The following is a 25,250-nucleotide window of genomic DNA, read 5'->3' as shown; positions in this document are numbered from 1 at the left end:
ATTTATTTTTCATTTTACTTCAGTAAGTTTTCGGAAATCAAGAAACCCCTTCGTGTGACTAACACTTAATTTCTTTATGAGATGCATAGATATCTGAATATTTTTTTAAAAGATTTTCCTTACATCTAAACGTTTGAGTTCCTAAAAACAATAGAGAATATTATTTTCTCTTCTCCCTAACTGACCACTTACCTATATCATAGTTTATCTTTATTACATATATCATAGTTTATCTTTATTATATATATCATAGTTTATCTTTATTGCGATCTTCGCTTGGTCTTGACGGATTTCAGGACAATGATTCATATGAGGCAGGTAAGCGTGTATGTTATAGGTTGGTGCAAAAATAATGCTTTTTGACGTTTTTTGACGTTCAACTATATATATAAAACGACATTATTTTTGTGCCAACCTAATATAATACCTCAGGGAGATAAATGCTTCTGCTTTGCACAGTTCCAGGTCACCCTTAAGCAAGTCCCTTCCCCTCTAATATTCTAAAGAGTTGCCATACAGAGAGTAGATGAATTTCCATAGCCATGATGAAAGCAATAAATCTAGGAAAGTACGGGGGGGGGGGTTAAAAACCCAACCAAATAGAGAAAACCCAATGGCCCTGTACAGCAATCTTCCAGTGATTGTGTCACAAACAAAACATCTGCTTCCATTTTGTCACGTTTCAGCATGGAAGAAGTAAGGCTCAGAAAACCGTCATGAAAATGCTCATGTCAATGTGCAATCTGACATTTTCAAATTATAAAATACATACACTAATTTTCCTCTTCCCAATTGTCCAGCTATCTGTGTTTTCGTCTATCTTTATTGTGGCCTTCTCATGATTTTGCCGGATTTCAGGACAATGATCCATTTGGTGTGAGGTAGCATCACTAGGAGAAGGTGTACCATTCCTCATATAAGGCATTGTGTAACTATGCCGAGGGGATCTTATTTAGATTTCGATTCTATTTCTTTTTAATATTTGGTCAGTGTTTACTTATGGCATAAAATATCCTCATGCCAGGTTGTCCTGACAAACCCTTGTATAGAGGGACAGTAGACACTCGAGAATAAGGTCTAGTAATCATTCAAGTTCTTTCCAACAGGCATTCAAGTTTCCTGCAATAGACATTCAAGTTCTTTCTAGTATGGAGTCAAGTTCTCTCTAGTAGACATTCCTTTCAGTAGACATACAGGCTCTTTCCGGCAAGCATTCAAGTTTATCCAGTAGGCATTCAAGTTCTATCAAGTAGAAATTCAAGTTCTCTCCAATAGACATTCAAATTTTCTACAGTAGACATTCATGTTTTTTTTCCAGAAGGCATTCAATTTTCTCTAGTAGACATTAAAGTTTTTTTCTAGTAAGCATTCAAGTTCTTTCCAGAAAGCATTCAAGTTTTTTCCAGTCGACATTTAAGTTCTTTCTAGTAGACATTCTATATTTTTCCAGTAGGCATTCAAGTTCTTTCTAGCAAGCATTCAAGCAAAGATACCAAAGATACTCAAGTCTCTAGTCGGTAATTCAAAATCTCTCACTTTTGTTTCAATTTACTTCAAAGTTCTCTCAAGTACAAGATCATATAAAGGTCAAGTGTAAGACTTCTTATGCAAGACCTACTTCTAGAGTCTTTGCAAACCGAGAGCCAACTATAAACCTGCAATGATGACAAACAGTTCTAAATCTTTCACTGTAATCTGCAAGCATGTGATGACAAATTGCTTTGTGAGTTATATTGAAGCAGTTGGCTTTCAAAATGACTATGAAGTTTTATTGGTTACTTTTAATCCGATTTTTCAAGCGGTGACAGGGCAAATTGCACCATATTAATTTTGTGTCTGATTTTCTTTTGTGGATTTCTTTTTAATAAGCACAGTTTGATTTTATTTGTTTTGTACAAAACATACCGTCCCTTAACACTCCCACTAACTCTAAGTCCGGGTAGCAATAATAATAATTTTTAATAAACACTGCTTGATTTAATTATTTGTTAATTAATCAATTTATATTTGTAAAAGAAAAAAGGAATCTGTAAATATTCAGAAATAAAATTATTTGCAAAATAATATGTAAAAATCAGAAAAATGTTAATATTTGCAAAATTAAGTTAAAATTTATTTTATTTTTTTTATTACAATTTCATCCCAAACAAGGCACAGTGCCACTTTGATGGAGGGGGCTACTATCGGGGACATAAGTTGCAAGGGTACTATGTAGGGAATTGGACAGCTAGATGTCTGTTAACATTACATTTGAACTTCTGCATATCAATACAGTTGTGAAAGCAGGAACCCAGAAGGGAATTCCAAAGTCTAGCAGTTCTGGGGAAGAAACTATTAGAGTAAAAGGCTTTCTTACATCTAGGGATATCTATTGTGTAGGGGTGAAAAAACGGAAATCTGCAAAAATCAGACAACAAATTAATTTGTCTTTTCACTATTTGGAAAATGTGAAAAAAAAAACTAATCAATAAAATTTGACAACGATTTTCGGAGCTAACTGCTTCAACATATACCTGCTTTGTGTTATAAATGAATAAAAAATTTAATTACCCTCCAGATGCTTTGACGACTTCATCCTCTGGTGGTGGTGGGAATTCACCAGTTGGGGATCCGTCTGTAGCTCCACCTGGGGGTGAGGGTAGCTTATCTGAATTTTGTTCTTCTCCGGCACCAGTCACCTATGGATTGAAAACAATCATCATTTTATAAATTTGAATGCTTAGTTCATTTTTAATGTTTTCTACAGTAAACCAATATTGTGTAAACATTTTGGATGTCTTAAAGCATTTCTACTAGATAAGGACGGGTAGCGAAAGTGAAAGTTATATGTTTTGGTTAAAAAGAAAATTAGAATCAAAATATAATGATAGTAAACTTCATGTCTAGAATCCTTATTCCAATTTTGATAATATATTACAGCATTTTGATTCTTAACAAAAAATGTCTAAAATCTTAATGCTTCAGCTTAAAGAGTCTTAAGAAGAAATTAAAATTCAGGGAATCTTAATTAATTAATTAATTAATTAATTAATTAATGTCTAGTAACTATGAACTAAATTTAATGCAAATGTGAAATATCACATGGGAGTTGAAATATCACATGGTTTGTTATTATTAAAGTCCTTCAAATAATTTAAAGAAACTGAAAAATTTGACAAAATATTTATTAATTGATGCCTAATACCAATTGTTTAAATTTTATAAAAATCAAAGGTATCTGAATTTTCACACATATACACACATATTTGTTTCCACACACATATGCACACACATTTATATATGCATACACACACACATTTCGCCAATATTATAAGTATAAAATCTAAAAGATGAACAAAAATTATAATTGTGGACTAATTCTATTCTTTAGTCATTGGAATGTAACTTACCAGTATATATGCTCTGAAGCCGGATACATAACTTCATTGAGCTTATTATTTATAACAATTTGGACTACATTATAAGGAATATATACTTAAAAACATATCTTTTTACAAACTCAAGATATATATATATATATATATATATATATATATATATAATCAAATATTATTACGTGCATAAAAGTATACCTAATTAAATTATAATTGATAATATTTAATAGTAAAAATAAATAAATAAATAAATAAATATTCCCCATAAAAAATATGAATAACACAAAGAGCTTATAGCTCTTAAAAACAGCTAAGGTAGCGGACCCCCCCCCCCCCCCCAAAAAAAATAGCAGCGTTTCGAAGCTGTTTATATCGCTAAAAAAACGCACACACACACACACACGTACGAGCGCGCGCGCACACACACACACACACACACACACACACACACACACACACACACACACACACACACACTTTCAACAATGGAATTGATAATAATCTGTGAATCTGTGAATGTGAAAATAAGGTACAAAAACTTGTAGAGACGATATAAAGTGCCAAAAGTGCCTCAAAGAACCTTCTGGTCCAAATCGAGTGTTGGTGATATTATAAACAACACGCATATGTAAAAGAATCGTTTTCCCAAACTGATTAATAAAAACAGATTAACAGTTATAAAAAGAGTTGCTTTAAAAAAAGAGGAATAAAAGTGTAAACTATTTAACCAGTAAAAAAAAAAAAAAGAAAGAAAAAGAAAGACGCACAACGTTCAAATAAAAAGGTTAATCATCTAGCAATACACGTGATCAACAACAGCAAATTGAAAATAAATAAGAATTTAGAAATTAAAATACAATAGTGGCTAAATTTGCAGCTAACTCACCATCCTCCAAATATTAAGATTCTATTTTTTAGGCGATTACGTGTAAACGCCCTGAAAAGTAAATGATCATTTATTAACCCGATAATTGTGTAAGCATTAAACACGAATGTGTGTAGATAATAACAGAAAATAGTTCAAATAATAAAAAAAAAATTGTTGTCACCCTCTTCAACAAGGACTGAATCTCCAAAAGAATTGTTAAACCGCCTATCTATGAGTAATGCTATGTTACAGCCACTGCCGTTGAACACTATATGGCTAAGCTTACTAATTTAACAAAATGCAGAATTTTAATTCTATCTTTTTTCATGTTAATAGTTTAGTGTTTATATTTAAAATTCTCAAAAAACAACATAAAGACACATATATTCGAATTAAGAATTTATTGTTTGACAAAAGGAATATATAGAAGGGATTATGTTAATTTCCTTAATCCATGTGTCTATATCTTGTTTTTTCAGAATTTAAATATAACCACTAAACTTATATATTGCTCTATGCTTAAATATTGAGCTTCTCCTTTTTGGCTAGGATCGCCCTGAAAGTATTACTTCAAGTATTATCTATCAGGATCTTTCATCTGATTTCTAATCAGTGTCTTATATCGATTATATATATATATATATATATATATATATATATATATATATATATATATATATATATATATATATATATATATATATATGCGATATGATAATGATAGAAGTAGTCCCTTCAATTTAAAATGGGAAATAATAGGATCTTATAAAGCATATATGCCGGGGGACAAATTCTGTGCACTTTGTAGATATGAAGCCCTTAATATTTTAAAATATAATAACACTAAATCCATTCTCTTAAACTTAAAAGACGAAATTCTTACGGGATGCATTCATAAACGTTGGTTTAGGTTCGACAAATTTAAGCCACCATAAATCATAACATTTTCTTATTGCTAATCTATTTTAAACATTTATAATTTATAACTTAATAACTATTATTATTATTATTATTATTATTATTATTATTATTATTATTATTATTATTATTATTTTATATTTTACCATTATTTTCTATTTCATTTTATTATCTATTTCACTTTGAATTTATGTTATTGTTTTTATTAATATTAGTTCTATAAATATTATAGTTACTTATTATTTAATTACTACCAAAATGATTCATGGTATTACTATTATTGATTTTATTAATATTACTATCTTTCAAACATTATATAAAAAATAACTAATTCATAAGTAATTAGTGGTTATCTCCCTTTAAACAATAAAAGTTTTCTTTATTTTTCTATTTGAGTATCATTTTTCAAAAATGGCAGTTATCGCCCTTTATAATTGAATTATTTAAAATAAATTCAAATGTAGCATTTCCAACGATTTTAAACTGGTAATATTATTTTATTAACGTTTCCTTTGAAGTTTGTATATATCAACATTTTCAACCATTCATAAACTACACTTAACATCCCAATGAATGCATTGAAGATGATACTTACGAGCTTTGAAGGCGGACGATTAAAAGGTATATATATGTTTTTAAATATATCCTCTCTTAACCTTACCTTTCCACCCGATTTTATTTTATCTTACTTTGTTTATCAACATCCAAATAAGTAACTATTTTTCTTTATATTTTAAATATTTTCCAGATATACTTACTTAAAAAATGCTAGTTTTATTTTTGGTGTCTTGAAACCCCGACCCACTCTTTTTGCTGATGATGACTTTGTTTTATAAAATCAAATGACGTATTATCTGTCTCAATAAAAACATCATTTCCGAAACGATCGTACAATTTATTGATTTTCTTTGTTCTTCCTAGTGAAACCGATTTTTAATTTTAATTATAAATTATCAAACATTTTACTCAATATTAAAATAGCTCTAGGGTATCTATGCCTATCGAGCTTATTTAATATCTACATTGCAACGAGCAATGTTTTCTTTTAATTGTATTAATGCATTTACTAATACATTAAAATAAACCCTGCTCTTTAGACTGTTGTTCTAATTCCCTTATATATATATATATATATATATATATATATATATATATATATATATATATATATATATATATATATATATATATATATATATAGATATAGATGTTATTTTATTTTTTTGTTTTAGCGATACGTTTTGAATGAATTCAATTATTTATACGAAAGTGTATTTGCATTTTTACCTAAATGTGAGTAAGGAATAATGGGGAGCGGCATATATATTGTTTTTAAAATATAATTCAATATATATATAAATATATATATATATATATATATATATATATATATTATTTATATAGGCAAATATTACATAGTTCCTTTTCTGAACATGCTAATGTTTCGGAACGATTGGTTTATTGAAAAACCAAGGGCCTCTCGTCAAGAAACAGGAATAAAATTTATTCGCTATTCATCATAGCTGGTTCTTAGATTTAAGATCAGCTATGATGAATAACGGATAAACTTAGATATATCAAAATGGTAATATAATATAGGCAACTTGACCATCCGAGAACCCTTGAACTGGTCTATCTTGATATATTCACACCAATACTACGAATTTTTACGGGATTATTCTTTTTTTTACCGGATTTTCAACCAATTTCATTAATCGAATTTTCACTTTCGATATCCGTTTACACTTTTCGAACATTGGATTTTTTAAAGCTTTCAATTTTTATGCTAACTAGCAATTTCTATATCAATTCTATACTTTTATTTTGCTAGTTATTTCTCTTTCAAGGAAAAAGACTAATTTTTGAAACTCCATGAAATAAGGAAATGATCTTTTATATGTTGAATTACTTTCTTTTTTTAAAAAATAAAATTTGTAAGCAAACTATTAAATATTGGTGCGAATTTTATTTCAACATATCACAAGACGTATCATCTTTCTAAATAAAAATGTAAATATTTTTCTCTTGCAAGAAATTAATGATGAAAAAAGTCGAAAGATGGGCGAGGAATTCAATTTCCGAAACAAAATTGGAAAAAACAAAAACAAAAAAAAACCCCGGCTAATGGCAGATTGGTACAAGTAATTATTTAATGAATTGATAAATATTAAGCTATAAATGAAATATTTGATAGTTCAGATTTCCACCGGTGCAGTTAATGTGCACAGATGCACATTTGTGCAGTTCTAGGTCTAAACCTGTGTCTCTGCGTAATTGACGGTGAATATATATATATATATATATATATATATATATATATATATATATATATATATATATATATATATATATATATAATGTCTATGCATGTGTGTTTCTCACCAAGTGCATGTGTGTGTGTGTGTGAGAATTTTACTTCTGCACAACATAACTTTGTTTAAAACGTGCTCCGTGAATACACAAGGGTGAGGGGGAGTTGAGTAGGTGGGAAGGGGGAATGTGTATTTGCCTCAGGACTTACCAGGGTTTACACTGTATATATCCGTTTGAATAATATTGTGTTCAATTGAGGAATAAAAAAATAAAAAATGATAAATTAACAACAATAAAAAAAAAGTCCAACCTAATTGTGATGACTTTGTCGTCCAGCTGAGTTTCACCCTCCAAAGGGGGGGGGGGGCGAGCAGCTTTCTTCCACGGTCTCTCTCTGCTTTTTTTTTTTTTTTTTTTATCTTTATAGAAAAAAACTTGACTACATTAGAGCATACTTCGAGCCAAGATCACAGTGTAGTATCTGGTCTGATATAACACTCCACCTTTTATGACCTCTGTCAGTGGAGCAGTAATCCTTCATGACTGAGACAATTTAAATTTGGGTACTTTTTTTAGATTAGGTCCACCTCCACAATTTTCTTTTAAATGACACCTTTTGAAGGTTTTCGACTATGCTGAATACGAAAAGCGCATTAAAATTTTGCAGAAATAATTAGTTATCGAGATATAAAAAAGTTGTATTATGCATTGTATTCTTTGGCGGCCATCTTTTTTACGCGCGTGCAGTGTCAGTCATAGATGAGTAGATTTGTTTATGGCGCGCGCACGAGCGTAAAAAGATGGCCGCCAAAAAATACAATGCACAGTACAACTTTTTATATCTCGATAACTACTTATTTCTTTAAAATTTCAATGTGATTTTCGTATTCAGCATAGTCGAAAACCATTAAAAGTCGTAATTTAAAAGAAAATTGTGTAGGTGGGCGCAATCTGAAAATTTACCTAATTTTTTTTTCCTATCCAGAGTGGCCTTTTGTGGCGAGCTGGATTTTCCCTACATTAAAAACCGACCTTGTGTCTAACTCTGCCCTCGTGGGGAGGAAGTAAATAGGAACAGAACATATTAACATAGCACTTGCTTATATAATCACTAGTATACCCAGGGCATCAACAATGGCCTTCATTATTCCAAGTAGAATTTGAAAAATTAACAAAAGAAATTAGAAATCAAATTATGTCTAATACAGGTTTTAAAAAATTCATCTGTTTAAAAATATTTTTAAGAATATCAAAACTCATTTTCTGATGATAACAAAACTTATGCACAATGAATAATATACAGAGTGAGTCACGGGAAACGGATGTTTTTAAGGAAAACAAAACTCTGCGAATGTGGTCGTCCACGGCATGACTCATGATGGAGGGACACAGCAGCACTATTCCCAAATGCTTGGCGTATGCAGTAACTTGGTGCAGCTGTTGATAAGTCCACTTTGAAGTTATAAGGCAAACTTCCCCAAACGAGATCTCCATGAAATTCCATCCTTCTCACAGCTGTCTGATGGTTAGGCACGGTGCACATGTTTATTACAATGTCTGATGTCACCACTTTCAGCTGTCCAAATTCGAAAACAATTGCTTCATATATTTTATATATATTTCAATGACTAATAATAAAAAAAAAAACAAAAACGGACAGAACTTTTTTGGTTAGCTAGTAGTATTCTTATACATTCAAGGGAAGTAATCATGTCACGACTTATTTTCCTTTCATTCTGCAAAAGTAGACATCTAAATAAAAGTTAAATTTTTAACCATTAAGGAGAAATATCTTTTGAACAATTCCTCTTTCACAAAATTTTCTTACAAAACTAGTCAGCAAAATCCATTTCATTTCTTCGTAAACAAGTAATCTTTTCAGGTATGAACGGCTAGTATATAATAAAAAGAAACTACATTTCTTTAACGGAGATTGAAACAAAGAATGCGTGCATTTTTGGTAAGACCAATAAATCAACTCAATTAAAAATGACTTCTCTTAAATATAATTCAAGGTAAGCACATTCTCTGTACGTCATCACAATTCCCCATACAAACAAGGATTTTCTAAAGACATCTTCTATGTTTTTAGTAAAAGTATATTTTATCTTGTTTTAGTTTCTTTCGAAAAATACTTACTCCGACTCAGAAACGTTTTTGAATGCCGATTTTTCCCCCCTTTATTTACTGACTAACCTGAGTGCCCAGCGTTGTCTGGGTGTTTGGAGGTGTGTGTTGAGCAAAAAAAAAAAAAAAAAAGAAAAAAGTAGTAGTAGACAGGCAGGTCCGAACCCATTTTTCGAAGGAGGAAAAGAATGTGACAAAAAAGTGTGACGTCTTTTCCGTTGCGTCCATCGCCAAACCGGAAGTGGCGAAGGTATAAATTAAGGCTAGTCAATCAAAAAGAGGGGACGATTTTCGGAAATATCGGCGAAAAAAGCGACCCCTCCTTGTAGAAAAGTGCCCAGTTGAGGGTGAAGGAATTAATGTTTTTAGCCAATTTTTCGATATTTGTCGTCCCTTTTCACAAAAAAAAAAAAAAAAAAAAAATCTTTTTATAAAATTAAAGAAAAAAAAACACTTTCATTTTTTTTTTTGCAAAAAGTATTTTTTATTTCTGTGTAAATGCTAATCTATATAACTATAAAAGTGAAAATGCGTGTGTGTTTGTGTGTGAGGACACTTCTCAATCTATATACTCAACGAATTTTTAATCCGCAGACTTGAAATTTGGTATATAGATTATTCAGACATGTGGAAAAGTTTTTCATCAGGTTTCATCCGGAAAAAGGGGCTGCTAAGGGTCAAAATTGAAGAATTGGTACGTGGGAGGAGGGTCATCAGATTTTTATCTGTTTGTCAACTGTTTCAGGAATGCACATACGTGAATCGGTCACATGACAGATTGCTTATGTTAAGAATAAGTAGGTATGAAAATACTTTTTAAAGAACGTTTCAAGCTCGCCTAATGGTTATCATTCTTGAATAACTGTCGTTATGTTTTGGTTTCGATCTCGGCTTAAGTATTTTTTACTTATAAGAAGTGAACTTTAGAAAAAAATAATACTCGCATGCACATGTCTCAGTTTCTTCCTGTTATTTTTACTCCATTTTTTTAAAAAGGAATTTAACGTTACATTTAATACCAACGGCATTTCTGTTTATAATGAATAAGAATTCTGCATTAATTAAAATATAATATTCATGTGTATTTTATGACCGGGCAACGCTGGGCGACCTGCTAGTATATATAAAAAAGAAACAAACTATATTCTCTTGAAACAAAGAACGATGGTTGTGTTTGTGTCTTCGTTTTTACCCAAGAATCCTGTGGCAAAAGATGCAGTAGGAAGGAGTGCAGGGAGAAGACTTACTGCATCATAGTATGGTGCTATTCCCACCTGCTTTGACTCGAACATCTTTCGTTTCAACATGTCCAGCTGATCTTGGATTTTATTTTTTCTGTCTTTATAATCATAGTTGGTTGCAACTTGCCAAGTATATATGTCAAAGTTTAATACTTGAATCTGAAAAAAAAAAAAAAAAAAATTGAAAGAGATTATATTCAACATAGTATATATAAAAAAAGATTGGCCGTAGTTGAGTGTGACTCGAAGGCTACTTTTTCATTTAATAATAATAATAATAATAATAATAATAATAATAATAATAATATTATATATATATATATATATATATATATATATATATATATATATATATATATATATATATATTTTTTTTTTTACCTATATTTATCCCAAACAAAGCCCATTGCCACTGAGACATGAAGGACTATCGTGAATTAAGGGGCCATGTTTCAGGGACACTCTAAGTAGGGAGTTGAGCAGCGAGATATTTGTTTACACTACACTTAAATTTTTGCATGTTAGTCCAGTCGAGGAAGTAGGTAAGGAATTCCAAAGTCTAGAAGTTTGAGGGAAGAAACTTTTAGAGTAGAGGGCTCTCTGCCATTGGCGGACCTCTGCAGTGAAGATGTTAGATTATGCTGTTTGACAGGTTAGTTGAATATATTTATATTGAGGAGTAGATTCCATGAACAAAGCTTCTTTCTTAGAAATACTTGCCTGCGGAACTCTCTTCCATTTGCCTGTTTCCCAACTCTCTACAACTTGGATGTCTTCAAGTCCAACATAAACAAATTCCTGATGAACTGCCCCCTTAAGTAAGACACTTTATCAAATCTCCAATACTAATGATTACTACGATACTATCCCATTGATTACTGTACACGCAATAGCCCTTATCCCCGAGTGGTTTCCGGGCCTTGATAAGTGGTGACCACCATGTAAAAAAAAAGGGGGGGGTAATAATGCTACGAATTGTTGGAGCACAGTCCACTGAAGTACTTGTAAAACAAGTACGGGAATGCAACATTGCAACATGCAATTACAAGACCCCTAACCCTAACCCTAACCCCTCTCCAACCACCTATATCCATGACAAATAAAATTCTATTTGGGATTTCTATCTTCAAACTCCTTAGCCTAACATTTGCGGGCAATATGAACTGGAACAAATACATAGAGGACTTTGCAAAGGCTGCTGCAAAGAAGGTGGGTTCCCTCTATCGAGCTAGAAGACTACTCACGCCTGAGAGTATCCTATACAAGGCCACCATTCGTGCATGCATGGAGTATTGTTGCCACATCTGGGCTGGTGCATCTACTACTTGTCTCTCCCTCTTAGATAAAGTCCAAAAAAGAGTTGTCAATCTAATCGATCCCACTTTATCAACTAAGCTCCAGCCCCTGTCTCATCGCCATAATGTTGCATCACTGTGCCTGTTTTACTAATATTTTAATGGAATGTGTTTTGATGAACTTGTTGCACTTGTATCCCCCTCGATGTACATATTCCCGGCAAACCCGCTTAGCAATAAGATCTCATGCCTTCACTGTTGTTATCCCTAAATGCCAGAAAGGTTTCCATTCTAATAGTTTCTTCCTTCGAACAGCAAGACTTTGGAATTTCCTTCCTGCTGCCTGCTTCCCTGGCTGTACTGATATGCAGAAGTTTAAATATAACATAAACAAATATCTTGTTAATCTTTCCTAGACATGCACCCCCCCCCAAATAGTAGCCCCTTACATCCAAGTGGCAATATGCTTTGTAAGGGGTGAACATGAGTAAAAAAAAACAAACAACAAAAAAAAAAACAAAAAAAAACAGTTCAGGGCATATTAGATTGGAGACTCAAATGGCGTTTTTACTAGATACTAGTAGAGGATTCACCGGCTCATATGTGGCAACAATACTCCATGCATGGATAAATGGTACCATTGTAGAGATATAGGATACTGTTAGGTGTGAGTATTTTTCTAGCACTGTAGAAATAGCCCACTTTCTTTGCAGCAGACTTGGCAATGTCTTCTATTCATTTGTTCCAATTCATGTTACCTGTGGATGTTAAATTGAGAAGATTGAATGATGAGCTCTCAGCTAAAGTGTTATTATCCATGGCAATCGGTGACTAGAAAAGATTCTTTGCAATTGTTGAAGGAAAGAAGCTTTGTCTTAGTAGCATTAAATATTTACACTCCCTTCCCCATTCCACTGCACACTGGAGGTTATTTTCTAACATTTCAGATATCGCCTGGGATCTGTGCACATTCGTTTTTTCCCCACAGGTTTGGTATATTTGGGCTGGTGAATCTGTGTTCCATTTGAAGGATTTTGCTAAATTGCAGAAACGTATCTCTAATTTGATTGGCCGCCTACTTTTTCTTTTCACTGCAACCTCTCTCTTACAGACGTGATGTTGCTAGTCTCAATCTTTTTTCCAGTAGATTTTTTTCCAAGGATTGCTAGTTTGTGGAACTCTTTTCCTACTCACTGTTTTCCTGCTACTCACAGCCGTGATCTTTTAAAAGAATAAGATCACTAGGCATCTCTCGTCTTTACAATAATCAACTTTCGTTCTTGTTAGCTCCTTACATCAAGTGGTTTCATGCTATAAAAAGCAATAGAGTGTGGTGCCATCAGGGAGAGTGTTTATGAATATCAGGAAGAATAAAGGTCCATGGACCCCTGGGGCACACCTGCATTAAATTACCCTTGTCTCTATACCTCTCTAGTATTATCTCTTCTAAGACAGTAAACGACCAAGTTCTCTCCGATTCTCTCTCCTCTGATCTTGATCACGTTGTACAATGGGGAAAGGAGTGGCTAGTTACTTTTAATGCATCTAAAACCAAGCTTCTATCTTTACATCATCAACGTTCTGATCCCCATCTGGCATCAATTAAAATGAATAGCTTTCGTCTTGGGGAGGCCTCAAGTTTTGACAAGCTTCTGGGCTTGACCTTTACTCCTGATCTTAAATGGAACACATACATCAAATCTGTTGCGAAGGCTGCTGGAAAAATGGTCGGATCCTTCTATCGATCTCACTGCTGATGTAATTCTCTATCTATATAAGAGCCAGGTACGTCCAAATATGGAATACTGTTGTCACATCTAGGCAGGAGCTGCTAGAAAGGACTTGTTTTGCCTTGATAGAGTTCAAAATAGACTTCGTAGCCTCGTAGGAGATGTCCTTTTCTCTTCGCTGTAACCTCTATCTCACAGAAGAGATGTTGCGAGTTTGTCTCTGCTGTATCGTTATTTTCATGGAACCTGTTCAACTGAGCTTCAATCTATGCCCTCCCCCCTTGCCGGACTTTCACAAGAAGCACTCGTCTGGCTGAGAACACTATCAATAATTCCCCCACTCTTTATCTGTGCCTAAACCTAAACGTAGATTCCATGAACAAAGCTTCTTTCTTTGAACTGCACGCCTGTGGAATTGTCTTCCGTTTTCCTGCTTTCCAACTGACTACAATATGGTCGTTTCCACGTCCAACGTAAACAAGTTCTTGATGAGCCATTCCACTTGTTAACAAATTTACCGAATTTCCATTAATATACTTTATTGTCCAACTGACTATTGTACACTCTTAACCCTTATCCTCGAGTGGTCTCTGGGCCTTGATAAGTGGTTATGCCTATGTAAAAAAAAAAAAAAAATCTCTTCCAAAAACCTCTAGCTGAAATAAAATGCCATAGATTATTCCCCTTGGTTGGAAAAGACCATTTCGTTACTATAACACTGTACGAGAAGCACAGTTGTTAGTTAATAAAACCCGTATCAACGGTATACCAGTCTCTTCTCCCTCTTTCCAAGTTTCTTTCACTTACTGCAATTTTATTAACTAACAAAGAAGAAGAAAAAAAAATGGATAGACTACTGCCCGGAAAAAATTCGAAAACGATATAAGAACAAAATATTGGATGAATTTGCGTAATTTTTGGTGTACATCCTTTTTTTTTAAGCTAACATTTAGGTAGGTATATAATAATTTTTTTGGATTTTGCAGAGAAGTTAACAAACGACTACACGAAAAAAAAAAAACAAAAACAAAAAAACTATAACAAATAAATGTTATCGTAGCTAATAAAAGTTACTTTTATACCTACCTGGCTCATTTTTTTTACGTTGTTATTAAGACTCTTTATTTGATCTCAAAATTTTTACGAGCGCATTTGGAAAAAAGGTGGCAACATATCGTTGGGATAGAGGCCTTATTTTGAAATTCGTGGTTTCCATGTTCCTTGAATTTTTTTTCTCTGCACATTGCAGAATCTTGTGTGTTTTTCTTGGGGGTGATGACTTTTGGTACTTGTACAATTTAAGATATTCCAAATCGGGGCCGCTACTAGTCCCTCCCTCCTCCAAGAAAAAATACACACATAATTTGTTTTGAATGTTAAACTACTGCACAAGCGGAAAAATTAAATACTCTATCCACGGAAAAAGTAAACGGAATTTGTTTGGAGTGTTAAACCGCATAAGTACCAAAATTCATTCCCCACAAAGAAAAACGCACAAGATTCTGAGATGTGCAGAAAAAGCTCCAAAGAACATGGAAACCACGAATTTCAAAACGAGGCTTCCTTCCCAACAAGAAGATGTCCCCATCTTTTTTCAAATCCGCTCGTAAAAACTGAATTTTTGAGATCAAATAAATAGCATTAAAAACTACTTTAAAACAACAACAACAACAACAACAACAACAAAAATGAGCCAGGTAGGTATAAAGTAACGTTTATTGGCTACGATAACATTTATTTGTTGTATATTTGATTTTTTCGCGTAGTCGTTTGTTAGCTTCTCTGTTAAATCTTCCAAAGTTTTAATAACCTTCTTGCTTATACAACGTGGCGTACAGAGGGATGGTGGTCGACGAGGCATCCACATTAACGGGGGAGGGGGGGAAACTAATTCTCTTATAATATTTCTTAGTACTTGGACTTTAGTCTTGGGGACAGACAATCAAGGAGTTTCTTCCCTTCACCAGGGAACATCACCAGACCCCTGTACGCCACGCCACTGAGCTCATCCAAAATGAAGAACCCCTCCACCCACAGTAAAACTTACCATTTCAATGAATTCCTCTAACTGTATCTCCTTGTGTGCTTTTAAGAACATGAGTTGTTCAAAGAAAGTCCGTGCTTTCCATGTTCGGAAATAAGTCTGCAGAATAATGGCTGCTTTCATTTCTCGGATTTGAGTTTCATCCATCAGTTTCTTCGACGATTTCTTCAAGATATATCGCCGGTAAGCTATCAAAAATAAGCAACAACAAAAATATTATTAATTTCAAGTAATATAATTTTCAAAATCCTTTTTATAAATAATTCTCAAGAACTATTTGTGCCTTACAAACAGAGTTCGCCAAACTGTTTTTTTTCTTTTTTTTTTTTTGCAAAGGCCAAATTATAGATATGTGTTGCAAGCCGAAAGACAATCTTCATGTGAAAAAAAAAGAAAAACTCCACAAATTCTTTATTGTTGTAAAAAGTCAAAATATAATAAGCTTGTATATTTGTTGTAATAATGGTCTGCTAATGAAAAATATTTTAAAATGTTTTTCTTAAAGATATTATTTATTGACTTGTACATTATTCCCAATTTCCTTTTCACACCTATTCGTTTCACCCAATTTTTTTCACATCTATTCGTTTCACCCAATTTTTTTCACATCTATTCGTTTCACCCAATTTTTTTCACATCTATTCGTTTCACCCAATTTTTTTCACACCTGTTCGTTTCACCCAATTTTTTTCACATCTATTCGTTTCACCCAATTTTTTTCACACCTATTCGTTTCACCCAATTTTTTTCACATCTATTCATTTCACCCAATTTTTTTCACATCTATTCGTTTCACCCAATTTTTTTCACATCTATTCGTTTCACCCAATTTTTTTCACATCTATTCGTTTCACCCAATTTTTTTTCACATCTATTCGTTTCACCCAATTTTTTTCACATCTATTCGTTTCACCCAATTTTTTTTCACACCTATTCGTTTCACCCAATCTTTTTCACATCTATTCGTTTCACCCAATTTTTTTCACATCTATTCGTTTCACCCAATTTTTTTCACATCTATTCGTTTCACCCAATTTTTTTCACATCTATTCGTTTCACCCAATTTTTTTCACACCTATTCGTTTCACCCAATTTTTTTCACATCTATTCGTTTCACCCAATCTTTTTCACACCTGTTCGTTTCACCCAATTTTTTTCACACCTATTCGTTTCACCCAATTGTTTTCACACCTGTTCGTTTCACCTAATTTTTTTCACACCTGTTCGTTTCACCCAATTTTTTTCACACCTGTTCGTTTCACCCAATTTTTTTCACACCTATTCGTTTAACCCAATTTTTTCACACCTATTCGTTTCACCCAATCTTTTTCACATCTATTCGTTTCACCCGATTTTTTTCACACCTATTCGTTTCACCCTATCTTTTTCACATCTATTCGTTTCACCTAATTTTTTTCACACCTGTTCGTTTCACCCGATTTTTTTCACACCTGTTCGTTTCACCCAATTTTTTTTCACACCTATTTATTTCACCTAATTTTTTTACACCTGTTTGTTTCACCCAATTTTTCTCTTTTTCACACCTGTTCGTTTCACCCAATTTTTTTTTACCACGGTTTCACCCGATCTTTTTCACACCTATTCGTTTCACCCAATCTTTTTTACACCTGTTTGTTTCACCGATTTTTTTGTCACATCCATTCGTTTCACCCAATTTTTTTCACATCTATTCGTTTCACCCAATCTTTTTCACACCTGTTCGTTTCACCCAATCTTTTTCACATCTATTCGTTTCACCCAATTTTTTTCACACCTATTCGTTTCACCCAATCTTTTTCACATCTATTCGTTTCACCTAATTTTTTTCACACCTGTTCGTTTCACCCAATTTTTTTCACACCTATTCGTTTAACCCAATTTTTTCACACCTATTCGTTTCACCCAATCTTTTTCACACCTATTCGTTTCACCCGATTTTTTTCACACCTATTCGTTTCACCCAATCTTTTTCACATCTATTCGTTTCACCTAATTTTTTTCACACCTGTTCGTTTCACCCGATTTTTTTCACACCTGTTCGTTTCACCCAATTTTTTTTCACACCTATTTATTTCACCTAATTTTTTTACACCTGTTTGTTTCACCCAATTTTTTTCACACCAATTCGTTTCACCCAATCTTTTTCACACCTGTTCGTATCACCCAATTTTTCTCTTTTTCACACCTGTTCGTTTCACCCAATTTTTTTTTACCACGGTTTCACCCGATCTTTTTCACACCTATTCGTTTCACCCAATCTTTTTTACACCTGTTTGTTTCACCGATTTTTTTGTCACATCCATTCGTTTCACCCAATTTTTTTTCACACCTGTTCGTTTCACCCAATTTTTTTCGAACCTATTCGTTTCACCAATATTTTTCGCGCCTGTTCCTTTCACCCAATCTTTTTCACACCTGCTCGTTTCACCAAATTTTTTTTCACACCTGTTCGTTTCACCCAATGTTTTTCACAGCTGTTCGTTTCACCCAATTTTTTTTTCACACCTGTTCGTTTCACCCAATGTTTTTCACACCTGTTCGTTTCACCCAATGTTTTTCACAGCTGTTCGTTTCACCCAATCTTTTTCGCACCTGCTCCTTTCACCCAGTTTTTTTCCTATTCGTTTCACCCAATTTTTTTCACCTATTTGTTTCACCTAATTTCTTTCACACCTGTTCGTTTCATCCAATTTTTCTTTTTTTCACACCTATTCGGTTCACCCAATGTTTTGCACACGTATTCGTTTCACCCAATTTTTTGCACACCTATTCGTTTCACCCAATTTTTTACACCTATTCGTTTCACCCAATTTTTTTTTACACCTGTTCGTTTCACCCAATTTTTTTCACACCTATTCGTTTCACCCAATTTTTTTTGCGCCTGTTCCTTTCACCCAATTTTTTTTCCTATTCGTTTCACCCAATCTTTTTCACACCTATTCGTTTCACTCAATTTTTCTTTTTTTCACACCTGTTCGTTTCACCTAATTTTTTTCACACTTGTTCGTTTCTCCCAATTTTTTGCACACATATTCGTTTATCCAATTTTTTGCACACCTATTCGGTTCACCCAATTATTAGCACACCTATTCGTTTCACCCAATTTTTTTCACACCTATTCGTTTCACCCAATTTTTTTTTCACACCTGTTCGTTTCACCCAATTTTTTTCACACCTTTTCGTTTCACCCAATTTTTTTTCGCGACTGTTCCTTTCAGCCAATTTTTTTACAACTATTCGTTTCACCTAATCTTTTTCACACCTGTTCGTTTCACTCAATATTTCTTTTTTTCACACCTGTTCGTTTCACCCAATTTTTTCACACTTGTTCGTTTCACCTAATGTTTTTAACACGGTTTCAGCCAATTTTTTCACGGCTATTCGTTTCACCAATTTTTTTCACACCTGTTTCTTTCACCCATTTTTTTTTCACACCTGTTCGTTTCACCCAATTTTTTTCACACCTGTTCGTTTCACCCAATTTTTTTCACAGCTGTTCGTTTCACCCAATTTTTTTCACGCCTGTTCGTTTCACCTAATTTTTTTCACATCTGCTCGTTTCATCCAATTTCTCTTTTTTCACACCTGTTCGTTTCACCCAATTTTTTTCACACCTGTTCGTTTCACCCAATTTTTTTCACAGCTGTTCGTTTCACCCAATTTTTTTCACGCATGTTCGTTTCATCCAATTTTTCCCTTTTTTCACACAATTATTTTCTTACATTTGTACATTCGCACTTCTTTCCTCCAATCTCTCTTTTCTGAAATAACAGTACAGTCACGAGTTGTTATATGCAGGTGCAGCTGTTGGTGTAAGGGGAGGTAACTTTGTATCTTAAAGCTGCCACGAAAGTTGGGATGGACATCAGACCAGAAGTGGTGGAGCCTTAGTAAAATTGAGATGCGTGTGTTTGGTGAGTCATTCAATGATATGATGCATTGTTGTATATGTTGTTTGCATTTTCTGTGCGTTTTTGTTGTTATTGTTGTTTATCATAATTGATAACCTTCTTGGAATCTTGAATTGAACTTTTCATTACATATTCAGTCTCTCTCTCTCTCTCTCTCTCTCTCTATCTATCTATCTATCTATCTATCTCTCTCTCTCTCTCTCTCTCTCTCTCTCACACACACACACATATTTCAGTTAAGTAATTCGGTCCCACAAGACTGTTTTTGGTTCTAACCAGTTCACGTATATTGCCATTGAAGCAAAAGAGATTACTGTTATAGGTGCCAGATTTATAGGGGTGGTAATGGATAACCTGAGTGGGAAGCTGAGAAGCAAGTTGTTTGTTAACATTACAGTTGGAGGAGACAGGGAGCAGGGAGGAAATTTTCCAAAGCAAGCGATCTGAGAATAACTGGGTAGAAAATCTTTCAGTATTCAGAGACATCTATTATGAATGTTTGTTTGTAAAACAAGCACAGGCATTCAACATTGCAACGATGCGACAGCGTCTGAGGCTTGGTAGACAGGGGGTTACATATTAGGTTAGAATTTTTTTTTTGTACATTGTTCAAGAGTAAGAGCTTACTGGTTGGTGTACCAGCCCAGATGTAGCAAAAGTACTCCATGAAAAATCAAATTGTGGCTTTATAGAAGTATAGGATACTGACAGGTGTAAGCTCGGTAGAATGAGATTACCTTCTTTGCAGCAGACTTGGCAACATCTATGTACTTATTTAAGCTTATGTTGCCTAAGAATGCCAGACTTTTGAGTGTGAACTTTGAACTCTTCAGAAAAGTTGTTTCCATGCATTAACATTGGGTCATAGAATATCTCTTAAACAACATCTATTAGGTTGGTGCAAAAATAATGTCGTTTTTTTTATATAGTTGGAGCTCAAAAAACGACATTATTTTTGCACTAACCTAATATATCCATTTGATAATGTGTCCAGTAGGAACTTAAAACAAAATGATTTGCCTAATGTTATTTAATTGAACATTTCATGGCAGATGGGAAGCTGTTGGCTTAAAGGGCGGTAACTGTTTACCTTAGAAAAAGAATGAATTGCCTAATGCTAGTTATCTAAAAGGTACGGTGGGCGGCATGAAAAATTGATATTAGTAAAAAAAAATTATAAGAAGCATTTTTTGGTGGGAGGGGCAACTTCATTTTTATTGTTGGCATTGATTTAACTGGTTCTTTCAGGAAGAACCATGTGAAGGTTGCCAACATCTACAAATGAAAATTGTGCTTTGTAACCGACTGGATCTGGACTAGGCATACCTATCTGCATCATTACTAGGGCTATGACAAGAGAATATTCTTTTCATTATTTTGACTCTCGAGTATATATCAGTTAATATCTTATATGTTTTTAGATAGAATGATGTGGTTCTCGATTGATTAACTGCGACGGATATAGATTTGAGAATCAAAACAATGTCACAGCCCTAATCATTACCCATTTCAGTGCGGCCAGTAGATTAAATGAAGGGTTAAGTTTTATATTATCTTAAACAACTCTTCTATCCACTTGGCCCTAAATGCAGTGAGTAAGTAAAAAAAAAAAATCATTAATGCTAAATGTCTGAAAGATATGAAAGACGACGTGAGGAAACATACCCCCACCCTCTTAACAAATTAAAAAAAAGAAAGGATTCAATTCAAGATTCCCAGAAGGCGTAATCATTGTTACTACCGACGTAAATTATTTTCAGGGAAATACCGTTGGGGAATTTAATGGCCAATGACCAAGGTAAAAGAAAGAGAAGAAACATCTTTCTTCATTCCTCCCAGGGTTCTCTCTGCTAACAATCAGAATTCCTCACTAAAAGCTGACGAAGTTAATAAGAGGTAAAATTGGAACCGATGCGCCCTGCAAGCTGATTGGTATGCGTGTAACCAAATCCTCTAGCAGAGATAATCCTCCCAGAGAAAATCAGTCTGTATTTATGACTGCTATGAATTAGAAACAATTTATATTACTTGACCGACTTATGTGTGATATATCTGCGTTAAAATAAATAAATATTTAATAGAAGTTGTAAACTTTTTGAGTTGTCGTTAATATCGAATCTGAGGAATGTAGCCAGCTTTGCTTAATCAGTTAATGATGTAAAATAAAAAGATGGTTGCTTTGCTAAGATCCGATATTCACGGAACTTAAAAGGCTTATAATTTCTGCTAAATATTTAATTGTAAATGCAGATCACAAATCAGTAACAAAGCAAAATAAATTGTTTCCTAACAGTAGATATAGACATGCTACCCACCATAGCAAGATGTGACACAAGGCCAGAAAGTGAGGATGTCAAGCAGCACCCCTAAAGGAGGGGCACTGTGGCCTAGCAAAAATTGCCTGGGCAGCTCCATCGGTATTCCTTAGCAGGGGCGCCTCAACCAACAAGCAAAAATCTTGCTGCACATGAAAGCTGGGTGGCAAGGCCTAAGAGGGTAGACCTTCTAGGTAGTACTTCAGCGACAGGTACTGGGCTAGTTTCTGTCGGGTTGTTTGTCAAGAACGGATTCTTGACGGGTACTTTCTATTCTGTCTCCAAGCAACCGAAGCAGCAAGGAGACACATCCTTCTACATTAAAAATAAGTGGAGGGTATAATTTCTTAACAGTATATTTTCTGTAAAAATCACTTCTGTCGGTAATGATAATGAGTAGCCAAGAAGGTTACCGAATATGAAACAAATGGCGGCCGAAATGTATAACGACCTGAAAAGTTGTGAAAATGGCAGCAAACCACAGTGTAAAAAGCTGTATGTTATGTGAATGTAAGTTAACTGGCGCAAATCAGTGCAGTGACTTGTTATTTACATCGCTGGATAGTAATGGCGGCATGCTCTTCTTCCGTTAAGTGGGATCCTCTCCTCTTCCTCTTTTCTCTCCTCCTCCTCTCCTTTCTAAAACTGTGGCCACGGTACGCTACAATGATATTTCACAACAGTTTCTAAACTTTGGCGTACCAGTTAAGGGTGCAAGTCCAGAGTTCAACTTAATTAAACAAATAAAAAAAAAACAAAAAACTGATGTACATACCCGTCATCGGACGAAGATTTTATACTCCAAAATCACGTAAATTGATCAAGTAGTTTTTATTTTTTATGTATAGAAAATTATTTTTATGATTTAATATTAATTGTAGTCATTGGAGGGCTGATTTTGATTTCTATTTCTGGAGAGGTTGTGAACGTAGAGGTAACCAGTGATGAATTTTGAAGATGGTGTGGCGACTCACTTCCTTACATATTTGATTTTCTTGGTTAAGAAAAACACATAAAAAGTACTTGATCAATTTAGGTGATTTTTGGAACGTGGTATTTTCAGTCAGGGATGGGTACTTACACCATAACGCCTTTTCTGCGTTTTTTAATAATTAGGTTGAATTCTGGATAAGACCCTATTAATGTAATGGTTAAAAGAAAAAAAGAAAAGCTGGTTTCCCTTTTCCCAGCAGATTTTCGTATTCCCGCTTCTTCTTCCAAACTTTTAACATAACTAGACAAGCAAAAAAGCAGACGTGAATAAATAAATGACAAAAACACAATGAAAGAGGACAATTAAAAATGAAAGGATACATAAACAAAGTGACACAACTCTTTTCTTGCCATTCACTAAGCAATACTTTGATCTATTTTTTTTTTAAATATCAAAATGTGAACGCTTGTTCAGAACTCTTCCTATGAAAAGAAAATCGGCAGTTCTGTATTTAAGCATCGAAAAAAGTAAGTGTCCATTAAAAAAAATGTAATTCAATAAATGTTCTGATAATTAATGCTTTTCCCTTGTGTACATATGTATTTCGTATTATTTGATTCTTCGGATAACTGTTCTCATCTTGAGTGATATTTTCATAATATTTCGGTTGTTGTAACTTTCGACCTTCTTCAGGTGTATCTTGTCGTACTCTCTGTCGAACTTGTGTATCTTTATGTCAAACTCGGGATTCTGCATGGAATTTCAAACGGAATTCTTTATTTACACGAGGGTAGCATGCTCTCGTTCCATCAGCCACGACTGGGTAGAAGTATTTGTATTTTTTGGGTCGCCCGCGCTATGGATTGAATCTTCATTTCACAGAAATGTAACTTTTAAAACTGAGTATTCTATCCGCTGTGCAACGGGTCCTTGTAGACAATTCTAGTACGGATTTTAGGAGCCTTAAAACTTAACTCAAAATTCTGTGCAGATTCGCAAGTTCGACAAGATATACCTGAAGAAGGTCGAAGGTTACATCGAGTGAAACGTTGTGAAAGAAAATATTCAAGACGATAACAATAGGCCGGAGAATCCAAATAATACGAATAACCAATCCTCATCTAAAAAGTTCGGAAATTTAATATAAATGTATGTGTTTGGACTTTCCGAAAACTTTCCCAAAAAGTTCCGTAAATTTCGTGATTGTTTCTCCTTGCCCCAAATCGAACACTTCTAAAACCGAAAACGAAAGAAAACTAAGATCTAATGTACACGTAACACAAAGAAAATATCATACAAAAATAAAAATAAAAAATCGCGTAAATTGACCAAGTAGTTTTATTTTTATATTAAAAAAAAAAAGATGATTTCAAGCGATTTTCAGTTTTCCTAAGCCCCCTCCCCATGTTAAAAATGACTTTCTACAATCTTATCTTTGAATTATTTGGAGTTATTTCCCTTCAGACTGTTTTCAAGTTGGCGTTGCGACATCGTCGCTGTTTGTTTAGCCACAAAATCTGATTTTTTTATTTAAAAATAAAACTACTGGATCACTTTACATGATTTTTGGAATATGGTATTTTCATTTCATCACGGGTACGAACATCATATAGTTTGTCTTTATTCTTGTTATTTAATATGAGGGTGGGATTCTGGACAAACAGCAAACATTTGAATTTTAAATATACAAAATAAAGACATCAGAAGCTTTCTTTTTCATGTGTCTTCTTTTTCACTGATTGAGACGTTAATTTATGTCAATATTAGTACGAACACTGGCGAAGCATTATTTTTGTTTTATATCACTTTTTGACGGAGGGTGTACACTAGAGAATGTATATACACGTTAAAATACAAAAATGGTGCTGCCAGATCAGTCTATCTGAAGATACTGGCTTCTGACCAAAAATGCACCAACCATTGAGGGTGTTTTCCTTTCTCTTTGCAAAACTCAATCATGTTCTGCAAATTCCAAAGCAAAAACCACAAATCAAATCAAACACCATGAATAAATATTTGCAGATATAAAGAACTTGAAGCACAAATACTTTTACCAACATAACCCGATTTAGCATTAAATACCCTGAAAAGAGTTGGTATGCCATAAAACAAAACAACAAAATCAAGTACCACGAAGATATAAAAAAGATTGAAGCATAAATACTTTTAAAAATATGATT

At 33.6% G+C, this 25,250-nt stretch overlaps 1 protein-coding gene across 1 annotated transcript in view; it reads right to left on the bottom strand.

The window, feature by feature from the left end:
* The window catches only part of LOC145241445 (uncharacterized), a 571,697-nt gene that overhangs the window by 47,103 nt on the left and 499,344 nt on the right, over positions 1-25,250 (bottom strand). Inside the window, exons 30-33 of the mRNA XM_080104406.1 lie at positions 22,690-22,797; positions 15,914-16,098; positions 10,848-11,000; positions 2,551-2,678 (exon numbers count right to left, since the gene is read on the bottom strand). Of these exons, the coding sequence (XP_079960532.1) occupies positions 2,551-2,678; positions 10,848-11,000; positions 15,914-16,098; positions 22,690-22,797 (574 nt within the window). The remainder of the gene's footprint in view (positions 1-2,550; positions 2,679-10,847; positions 11,001-15,913; positions 16,099-22,689; positions 22,798-25,250) is intronic.

This window comes from Euprymna scolopes, chromosome 20 (genome assembly GCF_053919585.1).
Source record: "Euprymna scolopes isolate OS-2025 chromosome 20, ASM5391958v1, whole genome shotgun sequence".
Lineage (NCBI taxonomy): Eukaryota > Metazoa > Mollusca > Cephalopoda > Sepiida > Sepiolidae > Euprymna > Euprymna scolopes.
This window is presented reverse-complemented; position numbering and strand designations above follow the sequence as displayed.